Source organism: Geotrypetes seraphini, chromosome 5 (assembly GCF_902459505.1).
Source record: "Geotrypetes seraphini chromosome 5, aGeoSer1.1, whole genome shotgun sequence".
In the NCBI taxonomy this organism is placed as follows: Eukaryota; Metazoa; Chordata; class Amphibia; order Gymnophiona; family Dermophiidae; genus Geotrypetes; species Geotrypetes seraphini.
In genome coordinates this window covers 27,712,795-27,736,340 of record NC_047088.1, presented here as the reverse complement: position 1 = coordinate 27,736,340, position 23,546 = coordinate 27,712,795, and the positions used below count along the sequence as shown (strand labels likewise).

Here is a 23,546-nt window from a genome sequence, read left to right as displayed (position 1 = left end):
ACAGCAGTACCCATCATGGGTGGGACCTCCGAAAGGCTGCTACAAGAACACACTCACCAAACACCGCATCCTGATGCACTTGAACATCCACACGGTAGTGGCAAACAAAGGAATGGCGAAAAGACCAAACCGCAGCTTTAGAAATATCCACCGGAGGCACAAGTGAACTCTCAGCCCAAGAGACCGCCTGACTGAGTGGAATGAGCTTTGAGAAAATCCGGAACAGGTTTCTTTTGAAGAAGATATGCTGAAGAGATAGCCTTCTTGATCCAACGCGCAATGGTAGCCTTGGAAGCACTGTCCCCCTTACAAGGACCCGCGAGAAAAAAGACGATCCAACCAACGGAACTCTTGGGTCTGCTGAACATAAGTGCAAAGGTCCCTACGGACATCCAATTTGTACAATTGTCTCTGCTCCAAAGAGCCCTCCCATCAAAAACCGAGAGGATCATGGACTGGTTGACATGAAAAAGGTGAAAGCACCTTTGGAAGAAAAGAGGGAACCGGCCACAGCACAACCCGCTCCTTAGAAAACTCCAGGAATGGCGGCTACAAGAGAAGGCCTGCAGTATGGAAACACGTCTTGTGAAAGTAATGGCCACCAGGAAGACTGCCTTAAGAGTAAGGTCCTTCAACGTGTAGGAACCGAGAGGCTCAAAAGGTGGAACAAGCAGCACAGAAATAACCAGATTGAGATCTCAGGCCAGTACAGATGGACGAACCGGAGGGTGAAGGAATTTCGCCACCCGCAAGAAATGAATCACATCTGGAGAAGAGGCCAAATGCCAACCATGCAACAGACTGTGAAAAGACAGACACAATCTGCATCCTAAGAGAGGAGCAGGCAAGGCCACACTCCAGGCCACTCCAAGATGTGAGGCAAAGAAGCATGAAGAGGAACCATGTCACACGCGGAACACTACTTGTCAAAAAGACACCAAATACACACATAAGCCCAAGAGGTGGACAGCCTCAGAGAACCTAAGAGAGGGGGAGATCACCTTCTCCAAATAACCTGTGTTACTTAGGTGCTCCATTTCAAGAGCCAAGGCATAAGATAAAAGGGACCCAGATCTAACAGTGGAATGGGACCCCAAGTCAGAAGATCAGTCGAGAGGGGCAGCGGGAGAGGATCTGCCATAAACAGATGAACCAGATCTGTATACCATGGGTGCCTGGGCCAGTCCAAGGCCACAAGAATCACATGGCCTGTGTGCCAGGCAATCTGAATAAGAACTCTGCCCATCAGAGTTTTGAAAATCGTTGATGCTATTTTATAGGTAATTCTGTAAGAAATTAGAATCCAATGAGCATTTTTCAGAAGGGGGGGGGGTCATGTGGTCAAATTTTTGAGTTAGTGATGATTTTTATAGCTGTGTTTTGAATTATTTGTAGCCTTTTAAGTTCTTTCTCTGAGATGCCTTTATATAATGAATTACAATAGTCCACTCCAGCCTTGATATTATGAGGGAATGAATTAGAATGTTTAAAGCTGCTGGATCCAACATTTTTGATAATGATCTAATTAGGCGTAGTTTGTAAAAACAAGATTTCACTACAGAGCTGATTTGATCATGGTAAGTGAGCTTGTGATCAAGGGTTACTCCTAATATCTTTGTGGACTTAACAATTTGTAGTGGGATTTTATCTAAGATGATTTGAGATGACAGTGTAAGGTCGTCTTTCCACGGGAACAACATTGATGTTGATTTTGATATATTTAGTAACAGAGACTAAGGCAGAAAGACATACAGCAAGCCGTTCGTCAGCCAAGCCTGCACCAGAGCATCTAGCCCCTTGGCTTGGAAATCCCTGCGCTGACTGAAGAACCTCGGCACTTTGGCATTTACATTTGTTGCCATGAGGTCCACAATTGGTCGGCCCCATGACTAAACAATCAACTTGAACTCTTCCTGTCCGAGACACCACTCGCTGGGATCAAGCACATAACGATGAGGAAGTCCGCCTTGACACTGTCCACTCCAGCTATGTGGGAAGCTGAGATGTTCAGAAGATGAGCTTCCACCCACTCCTTGAGAAGAGAGTCTTTATGCCCCACTAGATGACTCTTGGTTCCTCCCTGCCAACTGACGTAAGCCACCGCCGAGGCATTGTCTGAGAGAACTCAAACTGATTTGCCCTCCAGCAAGGACTTGAATTCCACCAATGCTAGCCGAATGGCTCTGGTCTCCAGAACACTGATCGACCAGGACACCTCTACTGGCAACCAGCTGCCCTGAGCCGAGCGACCGAGACATTGAGCCCCACAACCAAGGAGACTGGTGTCTGTGAGAAGCACTGTCCACTGGGGCTGATCAAAGACTCACTCCCTGAATTAGATTGCAAGATTGTAGCCACCAGTGTAGGTTGTGATGAACTAACCAAAATGGTACAGATCGTGAAACCGAAAAAGCGCATACTGAAGAGGACGCATGTGAGCCCGAACCCAACTGACCACTTCCAGCGAGGTCATCATCGACCCCAAGACTTGCAGACCACGGGCATTGACAATCCATCAGGGAGCGAATCTACACCTGCAATTTGCACACCCAGGCCTCTGGAAGGAATACTCTCACCAAGCTGGTGTCAATGAGAACACCAAGCTACTCCAAGCACTGAGATGGTGTCAACCGGTTTTTGGACAGGTTGACCACCCAGCCCAGCGACTGTTGAAACTCCACAACCCAAGTTGTAACACAGGAGCTCTCCTGGAACGACTTGGCTCAAATGAACTAGTCATCCAGATAGGGGTAGAACCAGAATGTCCTCCTTGTGCAAGGCCACTGCCACTACCACCATAATCTTGGTGAAGGTCTGCAGTGCCGTGGCTAGACCAAAAGGAAGTGCACAAAACTAATAATGCGCTCCCTAAAATCGCAAAGTGAAGGAAATGCTGATGGGAGGCCCAAATCGGAACATGCAGATAGGCCTCCATTAGGTCGAGAGAAGTCAGAAATTCTCCAGGCTGGACAGCAAGAATTACGGATTTCAGTGTTTCCATTCGAAAGGACGGAACCCAGAGATCTCTGTTGATACCTGGGATTTGTTCTTAATCAGCATCTGACCATGAAAAATCAGATAAATGTTGTGGTACAAAAGGGCTATTATACTTTATGGAAGTTGCGTACCATAAGACTGTATTTTGAGTTTTCGGCTTTTAAATTTCTGGTTCAGTCACTGTTGTTGAGTCTTCTTGATTACTGAAACAGTGTTTATTTGACAAGTACTAAAAAGGATATGGCCCGACTTAGATTGATTCAGAATACGGCAGTTAGGTTAATCTATAGGTTAAAGAAGTATAACTATGTAATGCCGTTTTACCGTGAGTTGCATTAGCTTCTGATGGAGGCTCAAGTTTTGATTAAACTGGGTTGTTTTTGTTATAAAGTTATGTATGGTACTGTTCCACTTTATATGGCCGATAAGATTTCTTATGGCATCTCATAAGTAAAGTAGAAGATCAAATGCGCCGTTCATTTTTCCATCTGTTCAGGGTTGTAAAAGCAAAAAATTTCTTGATCATAAATTAGCATTTCAGGCAGCTTCATATGATAAAAAATTTTGAGCGTTGTTGCTTACAGCGTGTTCTTATAAACATTTTAGAACTCAGTTGAAAACTTACTCTTTTCAAAATATCTTAAAAACATAAGAATTGCCGCTGCTGGGTCAGACCAGTGGTCCATCGTGCCCAGCAGTCCGCTTCCACGGCGGCACCTAGGTCAAAGACCAGTGCCCTAACTGAGACCAGCCCTACCTGCGTATGTTCCTGTTCAGCAGGAACTTGTCTAACTTTGTCTTGAATCCCTGGAGGGTGTTTCCCCCTATAACAACCTCCGGAAGAGTGTTCCAGTTTTCCACCACTCTCTGGGTGAAGAGCAGCTTCCTTATGTTTGTACAGAATCTATCCCCTTTTAACTTCAGAGAGTGCCTTCTAATTCTCCCTACCTTGGAGAGGGTGAACAACCTGTCTTTATCTACTAAGTCTATTCCCTTCAGTATCTTGAATGTTTTGATCATATCCTCTCAGTCTCCTCTTTTCAAGGGAGAAGAGGCCCAGTTTGAAAGAAGCAACCTCTGGAAGGAAAAGGGGCCAACCCCAGGCCAGGACAGTACCTACGAAAATCACGTGAATGCCCACAGGCAGTACGATCCCGTGAACCCTGGTGCGGTCGGTCCTCTGGCAGCCGTCGCACCTTAGAGTCACTTAAGGCTTGAATCAACTTATCCAACTCCTCCCCAAAGAGGAGAGCCCCAAAATGGAAATTTACTGTGCTTAGACTTAGATGCTGCATCCACCGACCAACCCTGAAGCCACTGCCGACCAACCCCAAAGCCATAGGGTATGGTGGGTCACAACAGAGGGGTAAGAATCACCAAGCTCAATCTTAGCCACCTCCTGACCAGTCGCTCAGACCACAAGAAACAATCCCGGGCTACAAGACTGCCACAAACTGCTGCCTGAACAACCAAGGCAGCCATATCAAAACTCTGTTTAAGGAGAGCCTCCATCTTACGGTCCTGAGGGTCTCTCTCAGGGCTGAACCGCCCTCGACTGGCACTGTATGTCTTCGAGCGATAGTGGAGACCATACAGGAATGGAGTAGAGCCTGGCCATGGACCGCGCCAAGCAAAAAGGCGTGTCCGGAATCTTCCACTGAGCGTACACCACATCCCAAATACAGTGGTGCCTCGCATAAAGAACGCCTCGCACAGCGAACGCTGCACACAACGAACTTCATGTCATGATTCATACAACGAACTTCGTTTCACACAACGAAGTCGCCCGAGCTTCCACGATCGCTGCCGATGTATTGCATCCTTCCGCGCAGGCACTGCAGGCAGTCGTTAGTCACTGCGCTTAACGCGTTTCACATAACGAACTTTTCGCATAACAAACTTGCTCCTGGAACGAATTAAGTTCGTTGTGTGAGGCACCACTGTATCCTGATGCAAAGGGAAAGAATGGGATGCTGACTGGATCCCTCACAGCAGAGGGTCCACAATTCGAGGGGGGTCCTTAGCTTCTTCCTCGAAGCATAAAACCGATGACATCTGAAGAATAAGCTGTTGTAGCTCTTCCTGGTGAAAAATGCGCACAATCGATGCATCCTTGCCAACCGGCACCTCCAATAATCCACCATCCAAATCAACAGACCCTCCTAGAGGATCCTGGGAGGTCCACACCAAGATCCAAGTCCTCATCCGGTGAAACCAGATCAGCTTGGACAATGACTGAGGGGGCTGGACAGAGGTAGCCAGAGCAGGAGACTGAATGGGGGCGGCCGTGGAATGTAAAGACCCCCCAGAACACCACGAGATCCCCGGGACCTCTAGTTGCCTGTAAATAAGCCTTGTACATGTCCAATACAAAATCAGGGTAAAAAAATCCCTGGCGTCAATACAGAATTCACAGAAGGAGCAGAAGACAAATGAAAGGCCTGTTCCTGTCATTCTAAGGCAGGAGGAAGATCGCCTGAGGCCGCAGGCACAATGGCTGTGCTTCCTGCCAAAACCGAGGGAAGGCCAGCCAACTGATTTCTGAAAGAAGAAGTGGCAATGAGGCCTGACTAGACCCACACCGCTAAGGCAAAACCACCTGCAACCACTGCTGCAGCGGCAAGGGAGTCCCCAGCCCCCCACCCACGGCGGTCAGCAATGCTGAATATCCTTGACCACTGGCAGGTGAGGGAAGCCCAGGCATCTCCACCATCCCCCTCTGACAAGCGGTGCACGTGCGAAGGGAAGCCCTGCATGCTGACACCCAAAGCCGACGTCTGTTCCCCCTCGAGGCGGCTGGAATACTTTGTGCACATACCGGCTGCATCCACCACTTGGCACCCACAAAAAACGCACGTTCTGCTTTTTAGAAGTGCTCTTAATAAATGTGCCGAAGACCCATGCACAACAGTGTGGTATAAAAACGGCCACCTCAGGCCCTTTTTATGCTCCTTTTATTTATTCTTCTTTTCTTTTTTTATATCTTCTCACAGCTCACCAGCTCAAGAGAGGAGACCCCATTGGCTCTAAACTGTAGTCTGTGCCTAACAGGGGGCCAGCAGTACAGTTGAGGCTCTTCTAAAACAAAGACATAATGGGAGGTGGGAGGAAATGGGGGGAGGGACTTGACACTTTCGAGAGTGGCACTCCCGAGGTCAGTAGGACCTCTGAGAGGGTCCCCAAGCTCTGTCCGGACAGCAAAAGGGACAAGAAAGATTCACTAATCAGATCCAACAGGCCCTAACAAATCTCAGTACAGAATGCACAAGCTTACCACTCCTCCTGCTGGATTCTGAAAACAAACTGATTGTAGATGGGACTGCACAGCCCACTTGTATTTTAGCCAAAAGTCAATGGCTCAGTCTCCATCTGCTGGCAGAGGAGAGTAAACCCATTCGATCTGTGTTGGTCTGGAGGGATGATAAGGAATCAGAGTTATGCCTTTCCATTGCAGCCTGCATCCCAAAAATTAACCTCAGGTACATGAGCCAAGCCAGTAGGAAAGACTGGTGGCTTTGGCCTACTGCTTGGAAAAAAAAAGCACTGCTGACAGTCTGAACTCTTGGTTTCTAATCCAAGCTTTCTTGAGACTAGTCAAAGAGAGGTAATCATCCTTCCTTGAGATACAGATACATGTTCTCTCCCGTTTCCCGCTTACTGCTAGAGTAGCAAGGAAATGCTGCAGACTTTTAATGTCTTAAGTGAGGCCAAAAAAACAACTCAACAGTGAATGTAGAGGGATGGGGGTGAGGGAAGAACTGATGCTTCCAAGTATCACCTTGCTCTACATCAAATTAAATTTACTTTTGTTTTTGAGATTGAAACTTCAAATGAGGTACACAGGCGCTGCTGCTTCAGTAACCAGTCCAGGAGCTGTACAGTCTGTCCATCACCATCTGCTGGAGACAGAGAAATGCTTATCATCTAAGGCTGTATGGTGCACTTATGGGATGAAGCATGCAGGACTTCATTTTTTTTCTCTGTCTCCAACCTCTGATTGATGGGCACAATCCACATGTTCAGGATTGGACTGATAAGTATGCTAAGGAAAGGGAATGTGGCTTTGGCATTCAAAGCTGGAAAAGTCCATTGATAAAAATTAAGCCCTCAGAATTAAAATAATTGAAAATACAATCTAGGTAAAATATAGACAAGGAAGACCTTTGGAAGGAATAAAAATGGACTGGCATGTGGGATAAGCAAGTAAGGTCCCTATCCTATAAAAAAAAGCCTGTAGCAGGAGTCTTTTCCCAGTTCCATGGATGATGCCAAGCAACAACTACTCTATTTGTCAACAGCAGGCTCCCATCTTCCCCACCACATAAAAGAAATCTACCAAAAGGAGACCCTATGATTCATACATGGCAATTCTAATTTTTTTGTACATGACTAATTCACTCAGTGTCCTGGGAGATCTTGACTCTGATCTTTTCCTCATAACAATACAGGAAAAGAGGAGTTTCGAATAAAGAAATCATTCAATATAAGTATTCTGAAGTGACACTAAATCTCAGACTAAGATATTTGAATAAGCAAAACATTATTTGTGATTTCTCTTGGTTTATTAACTTAAGTGCAAACACCTCCTACAAATTTTCATAAGTTTACAGAAATTCCATTATGAGGAACAAAGTCTCAAAATATATTTTGTGGGCAATTCTAAATAGAATAGTTTCTCAAAGTAATTTGATGCCAACCCAAAAAGCACAGTTACTTATCGTAACAGGTGTTATCCAGGGACAGCAGGCAGATATTCTCTACATGTGGGAGATGTCACCAACGGAGCCCCCTAGATTTGCTCGAGGAAACCCGACAAATCTTACGTGCGAGGCCTTGAGAGACGAGGGGACGCTCAGGCTGGTCAGACCGTGACTGGGTCGAGACCGAGATCAAAGGCGTCGAAGTCGGGACTAGCTGGCTCACCACCGAGGAAAGCTGTGTGGTAATGATAGCCTTAAGCATGTCCTCGAACATAGGCACTGAGACCAAAGGTAGGTGGGTCGGAGGTGCAGCAGTGTGCTCCTTCGGGGGCGACCTCGAGAAGAGTATTCCCTACGTGAGGAGGCATGTTTAGATAAATGTCTCGAAGATGCCAACCAGGCGGCGCTGACATGAGACTCCGAGGTAGGCTTTTTTTGCCGGTACACCTGAGGAGGGAAGAGGGACTTACCCGAGGCCGGAGTAGCAGGAGGGGGCCGAGGCTGAAGGGGACTTTGAGGTCGAAGACTTCGAGGCCGAGGCGCCCAATGAGGGTGTTGAGGCCGAGCTTGAGGCCTGTCCCGCAGGATTCATGGGGCCAAAGAGTTGGAGAATCTTGGCCACTCTTTGACGAAGAGCTCGCAGTTATGAAGTCACACAACGGGGACACGACTCAACGCGGTGCTCTGCACCCAGGCACTCCACACACCAACGATGAGGATCAGTGATGGAGATAACCCAGTTGCACTTAGTACAGTTTTAAAATCCGGAATGAGGCTGGGACATAAGAAAAGACAGCCGCGGCCCCGCGAGGCCAGGCAGCCAGAAGAAGACTGGGAACCCAGTCAAAAATATATGAACTGAAAAAAATGAAAATAAAGATGCGAGCACAGCGACTCAACAGAAACTAGCCAAACAAGCCGCGGTGCAAGAGGGACAATGAGATCGCGCGAAGCAAGGGAGCAGTGCTTCTGGCTCCGCGGAAAACAGAGAACTGAGGACACGCTGAGACGATGCATGCCCTAGGCAGGGTGGGAGGGGCACGCGTGCATGCGCGGGACAATCGCAAGCCTGAAGGTCTTCGAGCAAATCTGCTTGCGAAAACGTCCGCTAGGGGGCTCCGTCGGTGACGTCACCCACATGTAGAGAATATGCTGCCTGCTTGTCCTGGGATAAATAATAAAAATTACAAAAGCTTTGTACAAAACTGTCTGCTCAAAGTTGTACAATATCGGACTTTACCCATCTTTAAATCTGGTTGAACATTCCATTGCACTACCAAATTATTGGCTACTGGCAAGCAGCAGTTGTTGAAGTCCATTTATGGCAATCTTACTGAAAATATTCAGGACAGCCATAAAGGTGATGGCCTATGTTGTCTTAGCGTGGACAAGGGACACAGCCTCTCTTAGTAAGATATCCCCCATTAGTTTTTTAAATGCTCTCTCTTTTGGGCTTGGATTGCTCTCCTTTGTAGCCAGACTCCGTCCTCCATTCATCTTCTCTCAACACTTCAATGTCCCTCTTCTCCTTCATTCTTTGCATTAGTTCCTAGTTATATTTCATGCCAGTTTCAAACTGTTGCAATCCTTTATAAATATAGTTTCCCCTTTCCTCCTTTGTTGCGAGTTGCTGAGATGTGACGTACTTTCCTTTGCACTCCTTGCACAGAAGTGCAAATTGTTTTGCCCATCTTCCCTACTTTTACTTCTGATAAGCGAGATGCCGATTCCCAGTCCAAGCTAAAAACTCACTTTTATCCAGTATACCCCGACAAGTCCTCAAACACCTTTTTCCTTTGGTTCACTTACCAACTTAGACTTCTGGAGTATGTTGTCTAACAATGGATTATTTTACTGAAAGTAGGACACCATATTAAAACAGAAAATAAAGCTGTATTTCAATTCTAACTTATCTAATATTTGAATTATTTCTCAATTCTTATACCGGTATATACATAGTAGTATAAGCAATTGCCTTGTTAGTCCACTTGAAAGCGCTAAAATTAAATTCAAATTTGTTGAAAGTATCTTTTCATCTGCTTTGCTCTTGCTTCAACCACAGTATTTACTACAAAACCTATACTATCTCTGAGCTGGCAACAACTTTGACATTCCAACAGCAACCCTTATGGCACAGTACCTTGATGTATTCAATCCAGTGCTGTAACAGAACCTGCACACCACCCCGCACTCTGCTGAATAACTGATATAGCAGCGATAAGTCCTGTATTCGGTTTTCGTCTAAAAGATGGTTCAAACCTGTATTGAGAATTGTTAACAGGCATTAGACGTCACCAAATCATATGCTAGCCATATCAATCACTGAAACATATTCTCTCAGAGAACCTCAACCTCTGGAAAATTCAAATCAACCAGCAGCACTAGGCCAAGTCTGGCTTTCCAGCCCCATAACAAACTATTGTATATGGGTAAACATTTGGTTTGACCTGGATCCATAAAGCTTAAGGGACCTTAGACTGACTCAGCAGGGTTTATCTTTATGTTCTTAGCATGAAGATTACCTTTCTGAAGGACCGCTGTTAAATGTTCGCCTAGAAGTTGCTTTTCTACAGTGGCAATTAATGGTTTCCTAGAATAAAGAAGGTCTGATTATCTCTCTAGGAAAGGCAAAGTATAAAGATAAGCAGAAACAGACTGCTTCTGAGAGCTCCCCCTCCCAAAAAAAGAGGTAAGCTAGGGCCAGCACCAATAGGAGGGATCCATGCCCTGCTTTCCACAAGGTGTTTAAAGAAACAAGTAGAAGCAGTTCGTATTCAAAAGCAATTATGCTGTCAGTGGAGGTTATGCCAGTCCAATAAAAATATATTTAATTCCTGGGAAATGAATTAATTATAAGTTATACAGCCAAAGTACACCATCTAAAAAGTGGCATATTCAGTGGAATTTATCCAGGTAGCAGCAGTTGCCAAGTACCACTGATCAGGACCCATATCTGGATTTTCAGCAGCATTATTCAGATAATACGCCTGAAAATTGTCCCAATGCTATCCAGGGAGGGGGAGAAGCAGAAATTTATCCAGGTATTGATGATATTCAGTGCCGATACCTAGTCGGCTATCCAGGTAACTAGGACAGAGAAAAAGTTGCCCATTACAGACACTGAATATCATCTATAACCAGCTAATGCTACTGGCCACTCCCTATACTTGAATATTCAGTACTAATATTTAGATAAAATTGGCTGGCACTGAATATTCAAGTATATCTTTAAACACTGTGGCTGACATTTAAAAGGAACACCACCAAATGACAAGTTTAAAAACAGACCCAATAAATTGTGAAATTGATAACATATAGCAGTGTGGAGAGTAGTTTTATAATGCTGGGCCTAGTTCTATGGCTGGAGTAAATGCTAGACAAAATTAATGAATTTTATTATTTTAATGCACACCCACAGTGAAAATGTGTGCTCTAAATAAAATCTGTACTTTCAGTATATATATTTATTTTCTTTTATTTTTTTACAAGAGGTCACTTATATACACAAATGACTAAAATACCAGCATTGGCACACAGTTTTACTGCCTTAAACTAGGTAGCTCCTTACAAATACCCTAAACGTCTAAATTTAGCATCTAGATAAGCCATACAATATGTTGGTATGACTCGAAATGTAACTTGGATATTCCAAGCTGTGTGTATATTCAGTGGCACATCGCTAATATGATTTATAAACTGTCTGTTAGATGTCTCAAATTATTTATTCTGTTAAGTATTTAAATGCAATTCCTCTGGTTAATAGTTACAAGCACAGATGTATTTATAATTCAGAGCTAAATATCTGTGTCACATGGGTAACTGAACTTTTTCACACCATTTCTAGTGCTTTAGTCACAATGTCCTGTGTTATATTACATGACTATTAAATGTCACAGTGTTATATTACATGACTATTTTTCAAAGGCTGAGTCAATGTTAAAACTGGAAAAGTTTCAGCTTCATCAACCCAAGATCAAAGTTGACAAAAATAGGTTTATATATGTATTTACACTAAAGATTAAAAAAAAAAAAAAATCTAAACAAATCTGTCAAGTTTCAATTCTCCAGATTATCTAGAATACATTCTAATCTGGCTAGGTTTGTACTAGCAAACACTAGCAGAGCTGTGTCACTCTTTGGCTAGCAGAGTTTTATGCCATTTTCACAGCCATGGGCAACATCTGTATAAAAGTCATAATAATCCACTTACTGAGTACTTTGATCTAGATATGTGATAATCCGGTCTGCTTCTTCTTCGAGTCGCTTGTTGACATGATGGAGGTATTCTGGAACCTACACAGTTTTATAAAATAAAAAAGTATTGTACATTTACTTTGTTTTCTTGATGTGAATAGTTCACAGTGAACTGCTAGAAATTAACATAAACAGCTATGCAATAACTGGGACTGAAAATATGCCTCGATGCCTCCAGTTCAATCTGGAGGTATCTGTTTTTGGTTTCATATACTGTAAATAAGATTGGAAGCTACGTCAAAGAGGAAGATTCAGAACCTATCTTGCTTACAGTTCTCTAAAGATGAACGCCAACCTACTCCAGCAATAGACATCTCCTCATCGCACTTAGCTCAGAGGATGATGCTTCTTTGGATGATGCTTCTTTGGCTAATCGATGCATATAGCAGCTAATTTCTATATCCGGATGTCTACACTTCACCATTGTTGTTTTGGTAAAAACTAGAGGGAGGTAAAGGCCCAAATATGAATGATTAGGTTTTTACCTTTGATAATCTTCTTTCTGTTAATCCCTGTAGGATTCCATATGCGAGGTGTTCAATCCCAACCCGCAATCTGGGAGTTACAGAAATCCAACGCTTTTCTAAGCACATGCTCCACCCCTTTAGCCTGAGACCTAGCAAACATATCCAGTTAAGTTCCAAAGCCAAGTAACATACCTGTGGGTACGAGGGAATATCCTCAGCAACCCAAACAAGTTTTGAACTGGTCTGCTTTGCAAAACATGACACAAGTAATAAACAGGCTCAAAGGCATTCAAGCAAAACATTTAGGAACGATGTAGAACTAACCTGCTGTGTGCAACGAGCAACCACATGAGCCTTCAGGTAAACATACTCACAGAACTGGAAACTGCCCACAGGATCTGTCAACTGGCTGGAAAGTGTGTAAGCCTGTAAGGAAAATAACCAAAGCAGAAAGAAGCACGCTATTCCAAACCACCGAGTGTACACAGAGAGGGCGGGTCATATGGAATTCTACAGGGACTAGCAGAAAGAAGATTATCGAAGATGAAAACCTAATCTTTCATTCTGTTACGTCCCTTCCGGATTCCATATGCTAGGTGACATACCAAAGCAATGGTAGCATCTAGGCAGGGACAGAAGAGCCTGCCCACAAAACTGAGGTCCCAAAAGTGGCATCAGACCAAACCACCACATCCACTCGGCAAAACCAAGTAAAGGTATGAAGCGGGGACTAAGTAGCCGCCCTGCAAATTTCATCGAGATGAATCGTGGGAGACCCTGCCTATGACGCAATAACACTTCTAGTCGAGTAGGCATACTCGACTAGTAGCTCACTTACCTTCCTCCTTCTTCATCAGCCAAGTTCGGCTAAAGTGGTTGTAAATCCAATAAATCGTGATAAATCGGCCCGTTCGGCCCGGCCCCCCCTCCCTCTATTGACCCCTTCCCTTCCTCTCTACTTCCCACTTCCGCTCCTTCGGCCATGTTCGGCTGAAGATGTTGTAAATCCAATACACTGTTTGTAAATCCAATACATTGTTTGTAAACCCAATTCATTGTTTGTAAATCGGCATGTCAATGCGGATCCTAATGTAATTGTTGTGAACCTCCTAGAACTCGATGGGCATGGCAGTATATAAGAATAAAATTATTATTATTATTATAAAGAGAAACCAATGGCTGCTTGCCGCGCACGATGCAAGTCATGGAAATAGCCTTTCAAATCCATCGAGTTATCGAGGATTTGGACACCAGCAGACCACAGCGAGGCACAGCAGTCAGGACAAAAAGGTAATCAGACAGTCAAATCATTAATCCTCCCCAAACAGTGGAGCAAGACGCTCCTGACATCCAACTTGCGCAAGAGCCTAAGGAATGAAACACAGGCATACGAACTTCCTGGTTGACATGAAGGCAGAACCACCTTCAGTAGAAAGAAAGTTACAGTGCAGAGAACAACTCCTGCATCCTTAATACAGAGTAAGGACTCCCTGCACAAACGAGCCTGAAACTCCGTGCTGAAATGAGCCTGAACTCTGGTCGCCGTGCTGAAACAATGGCTACCAGAGAGTCTTGACTGCCAGATGCAGAAAAGCAGAATCCTTCAGTGGCTCAAATGAGGCTTCTCCAAGGCCTTGAAGAATGATGTTAAGATTTCACAAAGGGAAAAGACAACACAAGAGAGGTCGCAAACGAAGTGCCGCTCTCATAAACCTGGTCACATCTGGATGAGCAGAAAGCGAATTAGTGCTTCCACATGCTCTAAGACACAAAAAGCCTGCAACCGGAACTTTAAACCCTAAACCCTTCTCTAGGCCTACCTGAAGAAAAGCTAGGACCACCAAAATAGGATCCCTCTCAGGCTCCACCTGGACTTTTAGCAGACCACTGCTGAAAAGCCTTCCAGGCTTTGGCATAAGCAGCCATAGTAGAGGGTTTCTACAGATGCAAAATAGAGTAAAACTAACTACAGCTGAGTAATTGCGCTGCATCAAGGCTGAGCGCTCAACATCCATGTTGTAAGACCATAGCGCTGTGGGTTCTCCATGGGCACTGGCCCCCAACTGAGAAGGTAGCAATGAAGAGGGAGCTGAAATGTCTCGTCTCGCTGAAGATAGACAAGAATCACCTACTGTGGGTGACGAGACCAATCCAGAGCCACTAGAATTACAAGACCAGGATGTGTCGCTATCTGGCGGGTGACCCAACCGACCAGAGGCCACAAAAGGGAACACGCACTGGAGCTCTGGAGCCAGCGAGGGCTGAACCAAGGCATCCAGTCCTAGGCTAACGCACTGTGTCTGTCAACTGAAAAGGCATCCAGCCTTAAGGAGTTCTCTGCTGAAGCCACCAAGTCTATCTGGGCTGACCCCAGCGCTGTATGATTAGATGGAACACCTTTCGCGAGAAGGATCATTCTCCTGGGTCAAGAACCTGTTGGCTGAGGAAGTCTGCTTAAACAATGACGACTCCAGCCACATGGGCTGCCGAGAAAGACGGAAGAAGTACTTCCGCCCAGCGGAACAACATGTGAGCCTCTTGGCCCAAAGGAGCGCCTCTTGTGCTCCCCTGACGATTTACATATGCCACCGCTGTGGCAGTGTTGGAGAATACTCACAATACTTTCCCTTCCAGAAGAATCTGGAAAGCGAGTAGCGTCAGCCGAATTGCCTGAAGCTCCAGATCGATTAACGTTTTGGATGAGGAGTCCACTGCCCCTGAATAGAGCGGTCTCCGCAGTGAGCAGCACAACCCCAACAGGCTGGCATCCTTCATAAGAGTTATCCACTCGGCAATCCGAAAAAGCCAGCCCTGGCAGAGTGCTACTCACTGAAGCCATCAGCTCAAGCTGCTGTGAGCTGGCACTGTCCAGGGGAGTAGCATCTTAAGGGGATGACTCTGCGGAGACCCCAAGAGAGGAGGGATCCTATAAAGGGTACAGGTGTGCTCTGGTCCAGGGGACCACCTCCAAGGCTGCCAATGACCCCAGAACCTGCAGACAATGCCAGGCTATGGGAGCCGGAAGGTCCATGAGATCTCTGATCTGTTGTTGAAGTTTCTATCTGAGCGTCTCAGGAAGGAACATATGACTGTCTGGTGTCTAAGAGAATTAGGCCCAGATACTGCAGGGACTAGGAAGGCGTGAAGCAGCTATTCCCGATGCCTGCAGCAAAGACACCACTGTCTCCACCGCACTGTCGTACTCAAGGACCCCCTGCCAGCAGAGAAAAGCCACCAAAACTACCATCACCTTGGTGCTGTCACGAGGCCAAAGGGCAGAGCTGCGAACTGGAAATGCTGCTGCAGAACAGGGAAAACGCAGAAACCTGCAGTGCTCTGGGTAGATCGGAATATGGAGGCTAGCCTCCCAGATCTAAGGATCCCAGAAACTCTCCTAAAAAGACCACAGCTATCATAGACCCTGGACTCCTTTTCTGGCTGACCTGCTGGAGCCCAGAAATAAATCTGGAGGCAGGCAAAAAAGAGGTCTAACTTGTGCCCCTCCCGAATGATGGCCAGCACCTATGGATTCGATGAGTCGGGACAACTCCTAATAAAACTGAGAATTTGGCCTCCAATATGAGGAAGCCCATCTGACTCCTGGCGGCATCAGGTCTGTTGAGGCGCAGCCAATGCACTGGAACCCGAGGTCTGAGGATGCCTGGAATTGGAACTGTGTAATGGGGCGTAGCCCTGGGATATCTCCGAGAGTTAGAACTTGCAGATCCTTGATGAACCTGCGTGAGAAACTAAAGCATTTCAAACCCCTCCCGACGTCTGATTAAACTTGTTCACAGAAAGAGACTTAGGGCGGCACGAGGCAGCACCGGTGATGAGGTCATCAAGTTCAAGTTTATTAGGTATAACCTATCAAGGTTATCTAAGTGGTTTTACAATCAGGTACTCAAGTATTTTTCCCTATTTTTCCTTTCTCCCTATTGTTCCCACATCCCTTAAACTAATTCAACTTGCACGTCAACTCAACTTGTACTTCACTAATCTTTTGTAAACCGCATAGAACTTAACGGTACTGCGGTATATAAACTGTTATTATTATTATTATTATCTGTCCTGGTGGGCTCACAATCTATATCAGCGGAGGACAGGCATGCACCGCCACAAAGGACACACTGCTCAGTCAGGCATGACAGGCTTGCGCCGTAAAGGAAACAGCCACCACCGCTTTGATACCTAAAGATGCCACTACAAAAAGCTTTTTAAAAAAACAAAACAAAAAACAACCCCCCCCCCCCAACAATATGCATCCTGTGATCCCGAGAGACCGTAGCCCTTTCAGGACCAAGGGACATATTTGTCCCATAACTTTAAAATCCTGTAAATTTTGATTGGGATAGTCTACAGTTCTAAATTTGATATGTACGGATTCCATATGATACTGCCTTTATGTAAACAAACTGGTTCCGACATTCATTCATTAGCGTCGTTGCCAGATTGACGAGAAGATTCACTTGCCACACTGCCAATAAGCCAGAAGTTTGATTTAAAAAAAAAAAAATAATGATATTTCACAAAAAAAAAATCAATTTTTTGGCATCTGCAAGCCCTTTTTACCATAAAAATGTCGTCAAAACCACAAAAATTGGCCTACGATCCTTATGGTCCTGAAAGGGTTAAACAGCATGCCCCCATCATCAGGGAGGACTGTGCACCACCTTAGGTTGTTAAAAAAACCTGCTGAAAAATCAGGACTCAAGGAATAGACATAGCATTAGAAGGTTGGAAAGAGCTGTCTGAGGTTATCACATTGTAACCAGATCAAGAAGCTGGAGATGGGATAGAAAAAGGCACATGAGAACGGTCCCCGACCGAAGCCTAAGAAGTGGAAGGTGGAGAATCCAAATTGAGCTCTTTTGGAACAGCAGAAATAAAAAAGTGCACAGAACCTTGCTTAAAAGGTTTGTGGACAGATGGATCAGCACCCAAATCTGGACTCCCAGGGTGGCCGAGGTGACTAGTGCTGGCGAGGGTAGCAGCCCTATCCAATATAGAAGCAATGTCAGGAGACAGAAGAGGCATAATAAATGAATGGCAACCACTGCAATCAATGTCTGCCATAGTCTGACGAGAGGGCTCCTGAATAGGAAGTACCACTACCAGCACAACAGGCTGAGAAAGACCCGACATGCCTGCCGGTTGCATCAAACGAGCAGATACTGAACAAAATGCTTTCCAGAAAACCAAATAAAATCCTGTGAAAAGACACACCCAGCAACCATGGCAGGGCTCTTTTGAGGCACACGTGCCACACCAAAAAAGTCCCCAAACTTGGAACGTAGGCATTTTGCGTCAGACTCCAGAATAGCCTCTGGGTGAGCATTTTTTCTGAAATCACGGACCCAGGCCGGCTCCCCAGCCCTAGAGTACCCATAGGAGGCAAAGTCTGAAGCTCTCGCTCCTTCCCCCAGCGCGCTACAGCACACTGTCGCTAATCTGGCGCCAATCCAGTGCCATCAATTCACACATTCAGCAGATTAGAGGCTGGGGAATCCATCCCAAATGATTTTTAAGCAAAATTAGGGGGTATTGAGGCAGAAATAAAACTGAATAAAAGATTGATTAAAATCCAAGATGGCTGCCGTCAGCAAATTTGGGCCAAAAATGGCAAAAAAACAAACGAACACAAAACCTGAAAATAAAAAATAGCGATTTGGGGTCTGGGGAGGTGGGGGACCTGAACCCTACCCACAGAAACTGTGGGAAATGACTTAAATCATTCAACCAGTTCCCATAGTAATTAATGGAGGTGTACTTACAGTTCTGCAGTATCTTGCCTGCCAGCATTTTTAACAGCAGCTGAATGGAGAGAAAATATTTTCTGCCTCAGAAACTTCTCCAAATGACTAGAGAAGAAGATCTTCGGACTGCCAGTTGGCCGGACACCGACTATGACCTCCGCCCCCACGGATCCTAGCCACGCAGTCGGGAGCGAGAAAGGCAGCCTGCGCCTTCAAACCCGGGTGAGTTTCCCTCCAGACGCATACAGCCTGCATTTGAAACCCGTGACAAGGTCAGCGGGCCAGCAAACTTCCAAGGGAATGGACCCAGAGTTTAGGAAGGGTAGCACAAAGCATACTGGCTCCACAGATCCACTAGAGTTTCTCTGTGAAGCAGCAGTTCGACACCGCAGGACTATATCCTTTCCTGCGACAGGGGACCACTGGAAAGGGGTCTCAAGTAGAGAATGACACGGGGGAAAAAAAATTTGTCCCCGTCCCTGCTCCATCTCTGTGACCACTGCCCCAACATATACATCAAATTGGAACAGAACCCAACAAGTCATATTTTGGTAAGTCTGACTGCATCAGCCGTCCAACACAATCTTTCCTATCCAATGAGAATGTTTTATTACACACACACACAATTTCCCAAACCACTGAAGATACTACAGAGCAGTGATGAAAGCCAATAAGCCATATAACATGCAAGTATTGCATAAGAATGAACAGAAAAAGCTGCCCCTGTTTCTTTCAAATGATATCAGTCTGCCATAAAGACTCTTCCAGTTACTTAATCATCTCCCTACACCGAAGTCCCCACAAGTATAACCCCCCCAACTGCAAACACACACAAAGTACATCTCCCCACATAGAACACCCCCCAAATATATCAAAAGCCCCCCTCGGGCATACTATCCAGATTTGGGAAAGAAGTGATTGGCCATTTATTACTATTCATTTCAGCACCAGGTTAAAAATGGAACCGATCTCTAGAGTTGGATTTAGGTTGGGGGGGAGGGGGTTCTTTGCTTCAGAGTCCAGTTGAGCTGATTGCAAAGGAATCCAAGATCAGCTGAGCCGGCAAGACTTCACAAAGCTGCAGGTTCAGCTGTTTGGAGCTTCCCTTGCGATCAGCTCAACCGGACTCTGAAGCAAAGAACCCACCCCCACCACGATCAGCTCAACTGAACCACCACTATCCCCCCCCCCCCCCCGAACACTGGGCTGACAAGCAGAAGGCAAGTGTGGGGACACTTTTCAATTGAGGCCCGTCTTACCTTAGACTTTCGCTTCCAAGTTCTAGCAAAATCCAGCTATGAAGTTTCTCTCTCACTCCACACCACTCCAGCAACCCATCCTCCTGTTCACGGCTCTGTCCAAAATCGCTGCTGCTGCATAACTACAACCCATTAAATGGGTTTTTCAAGAACGTGTGTGCAGTAGCATTGGTCCCCTCACTGCTTGAGTGGGAGAAGAAGACCCAATTGAGAGCCGGTACACTATAGGGGGCGGAGTCAACGTGAGAACAGCGCGAGTCAGTCGGCGATAAAGAGAAGACAATATGGCCGTCTGAACTTGGAAGACGAATTGACGGTTAATAACGGTAATGATGGAGGGGGTGCTTTTACTCGCGGGGACAAAGCTTATCACTGTTCTTGCGGGTGATGAAAAGTTTTGTTCCCGTGTCTAGGGCAATTCAGGCAGTAGCGTCTCCTTGGCCCGCGGGCAAACCGCGGCCCACTGCGACTTCCTGCGGAGTTTGCTCACCGTGTCATTCTCTAGTTTCAAGTCACTGAAGCCAGCGAGAAAGCGAAAAAACCCCCAACCAAGAAAAAGAAGCAGAGCAACTGCAAAAGGCTTCTGCATGGATTACTTGCAGAAATTATAACTGGATAAATTTGCTAGCTCTCAGTATGTGCTCAGAAAAGTGTTGGATTTCTGCAACTCCTGGATTGTGGGTTGGGATTGAACAACTAGCATATAGAATCCTGAAGGGAAGTAATATAATTTGTATTATCAGGATAAAAAGATGAAGATCACACATAGTGACAATATGGTTCTTTCAAGATTAGCAAAAAAAAAAAATAAATAAAATAAAAATATATATATATATATATATGAAAAAGATTTTTCTTGAAACCTACTTCTCGCTCCTGCATTAACCTCTGGCCTTCTGCAGCATAAAGGCGGTTAGTCTCTTCCAAGAACCGATGCTCAAAAGAGTCTTGATAAATCTAACACACACACAAAAAAATACAATTAAGTTTCAGACACCAGATTAAACAGCTCAAAAAGGATTACAAAAGATTGACAAAGTAAGTCCAGTCTGTCAACAAAATAATATAAATCATATGATGATATACATTCAGACTATGTAAAGTCAAAACATTCTTGGAAATAGAGCATGACCAAACAGATCCTTACTTGTAAATCAGACAGCATACTTAGAAGACTTCGCAGCAAACTCCTATCAATGGCTTCTCCATTTCTTTCCCTCTCAATCAATAGAAGAATTCCATCAATTGTCTTATTTTGAACTTTCTGATCACTAATTATGTGCGTTCTAAATAACTCTAGTCCCATATCCCTATTAAAAAGAAAATATATCATTTTATATTACAAATAGGCCAATTCAAGAAGTACAACATAATTTTGATCTTCAAGCTCTAATGACTAATTATAGAATTTAAAATTAAATTTGATGCTCTAGAATTTTTTATCACTGAATTCTTACCAAATGGATGGCAGCATAGAATTCTGAAGAACATAAGTTCGATCCAGAAACAAAAAGATACTCCTAATCATGATCTGAAAAATAAAATTTTGCATTACTTTAAGTTCTATAAAGCACTAACTGTACATCCTGATCCAAAAAGCACAGATTTATACATGTACAAACTCTGCAAGGCACAATTGCATTGGCTAGTTTATAAGAATACATATGCATCAGGCTTTTTTTTTTTTTTTTTTTAGAGCTCTTTTTATTAGAAGCTTAAGTCAATGAAAAATTGCAGGCAGACCTTAGGAAATTGGAAGACTGGGCATCCAAATGGCAGATGAAATTTAATGTGGACAAATACAAATGCAAAGCAATGCACATTGGGAAAAATAATCCAAATCATAGTTACCAGATGCTATGGTCCATCTTGGGGTTAGTGCACAAGAAAAAGATCTGGATGTTATTGTAGCCAATGCAATGAAACCTTCTACCCAATGTGCGGCGGCAGCCAAAAAAGCATACAAGATGCTAGGAATTATTATCGCTCTATGATGCGACCTCACCTTGAGTACTGCATTCAATTCAGATCACCTTATCTCAAGAAAGATATAGCGGAACTAGAAAAGGTCCAAAGAAGAACAACCAAGATGATGATAAAGGGGAAGGAACTCCACTCATATGAGGAAAGACTAAAGATTAGGGCTCTTCATCTTGGAGAAGAGGGCTTAGGGGAGATATGATTGAAGTCAACAAAATTCTGAATGGTGCAGCAGATACAAGTGGATCAATTTTTGACTCTGCCAAAAATTACAAAAACTAGGGGACATTTGAAGTTACAGGGAAATACTTTTAAAACCAATAGGAAGAAATATTTTTCACTCAGAGAACAGTTAAGCTCTGGAATGCACTGCCCGAGGTTGTGGTAAGAGTGGTTAACTTAGCTGGTTTTAAGAAAGGTTTGAACAATTGCCTGGAGGAAAAGTCCATAGTCCGTTATTGAGACAGACATGGGGAAAGCCACTGCTTGCCCTGGATCAGTAGCATGGAATGTTGCTACTCTTTGGGTTTTTGCCAGGTACTAGTGCCTTGGATTGGCCACCATGAAGATAGGCTACTGGGCTAGATGAACCATTGGTCTAACCCAGTAAGGCTATTCTTATGTTCCTATACAAATATAAGAACCAAAACATACATTATGCAAAAAAAATAAAAATAAAAATGCTTCAAGCATAAAGGCCCAAACATGAACCTATGTTTTTTTATATAAAAATTTCCTACTTGTTCCTACATGTATGAAGCTTTTTGACCCAGATGTTCCCTTTGCCTCCAGTTGAACCAACCAGGTTGGGTTCTGGCACCATAAGACTGCTTGCAACAACTTGGGGATTTTTTCTCCTTGTTTTATATATTCCCCCAAATAATCTGGTCATTGTAGTGACAGTGCCAAACCAAAAGCCATGCACAAGAGCAACTTTCAGAACCCTGCAATTAGAGACTGTAAAAGCCAGCTATTAGCTACCAGACTTTCTTCTCTCCAAATCTGTGAACACTGCCTCTGCAACATACACAACATGAGCCCACCCAGGAGCCAAAAGGTGACAAGAGCTGGGATTTGTTTCAGATTCCTCTACAGCCACTTTGCCATCAAGCCAACCCGTACATTAAGCTCGGTCTTTCCTAAAATATTGGGCACTTCTTAGTAAAAAAGTAGCAAACGCTGGATAGCTCTTGATTAAACAATATGCCCTAAGTTAAACAGCTGGTCACATAATGCTCTTCAACTTGACCCGATTCATTTAAAAGCTGCAACACCATTATGGCTCAAGATTCACTGACAGAGACATGCTAGCATTTTTGCAAAATTCAAAGTGTGTGAAAAGGGCTGCCATATTATCTAGGCCATTTCATGTTTCCATGATTTATCCCTGTTCTTTGCAGTGGAATAGGATGTTCCTTGCTCCTTTGTGCCTGTTCCTTTCCTGGATGACATCAAAATGTGCAGCTACTGCAGTCCAGACTAACACTCAAAACACTCTGCTCATGCTTTGGAGAGGGAGGGGGAGGCTATTTTTCTAATTAATTAGTCAAGTCACACAGGACCTAAACTACTGTTCAAAACACTTTAGCCTACCACCATAGAAAGCAGCTACTTAAAATATTCCTTCAGGCCCACAGGTTTTAGAACAGCTGTGAAACTTAAGGAATCAAAGTTCAGACAGAAAATAAAATAAGTAGAAATAAAAACAAAAGTAATTGTTTCTATGGAAGAGACCTATTACAAGAGCTACATAAGCAGGAGGTCATCATATGGCACTGGGATGAACAGTTATCCTAGAGATCAGAATTGGCTTAATATTCTGCGTATGCATAGCACATCCCACAAAAAGCAGTCACCTCAGTAAGTTGCGCAAGAGAATGTGGCCCCGATTCTATAAGTGAAACCTAGCCAATTTTCTTTGCTGAACCTAAATTTTTCAATTGGCTTAAATGGCATAATTGAAAATGCCACTAAAAGCCAATTAATTAAAAAATTATTTAAGTTCCATGTGGAAATCAGCAGCCTGTGTGGATGGTGGGTGTGGTTAGGGGTGGAATTTGGGCTTGGAATGCCTTAGGCATCGGTAAGCGTCAGTGTTAGGTGCTGATAAATTAGGCCAGGAAAATATACCGA

At 44.4% G+C, this 23,546-nt stretch overlaps 1 protein-coding gene across 2 annotated transcripts in view; it reads right to left on the bottom strand.

Moving 5' to 3' along the window:
- CUL4B (cullin 4B) overlaps positions 1-23,546 on the bottom strand; it is a 173,680-nt gene that overhangs the window by 61,884 nt on the left and 88,250 nt on the right. For both annotated transcript variants that reach the window (XM_033946652.1, XM_033946654.1), the window contains exons 6-11: positions 20,891-20,964; positions 20,581-20,743; positions 20,301-20,390; positions 11,908-11,990; positions 10,220-10,287; positions 9,838-9,956 (exon numbers count right to left, since the gene is read on the bottom strand). In XM_033946652.1, the coding sequence (XP_033802543.1) occupies positions 9,838-9,956; positions 10,220-10,287; positions 11,908-11,990; positions 20,301-20,390; positions 20,581-20,743; positions 20,891-20,964 (597 nt within the window). The remainder of the gene's footprint in view (positions 1-9,837; positions 9,957-10,219; positions 10,288-11,907; positions 11,991-20,300; positions 20,391-20,580; positions 20,744-20,890; positions 20,965-23,546) is intronic.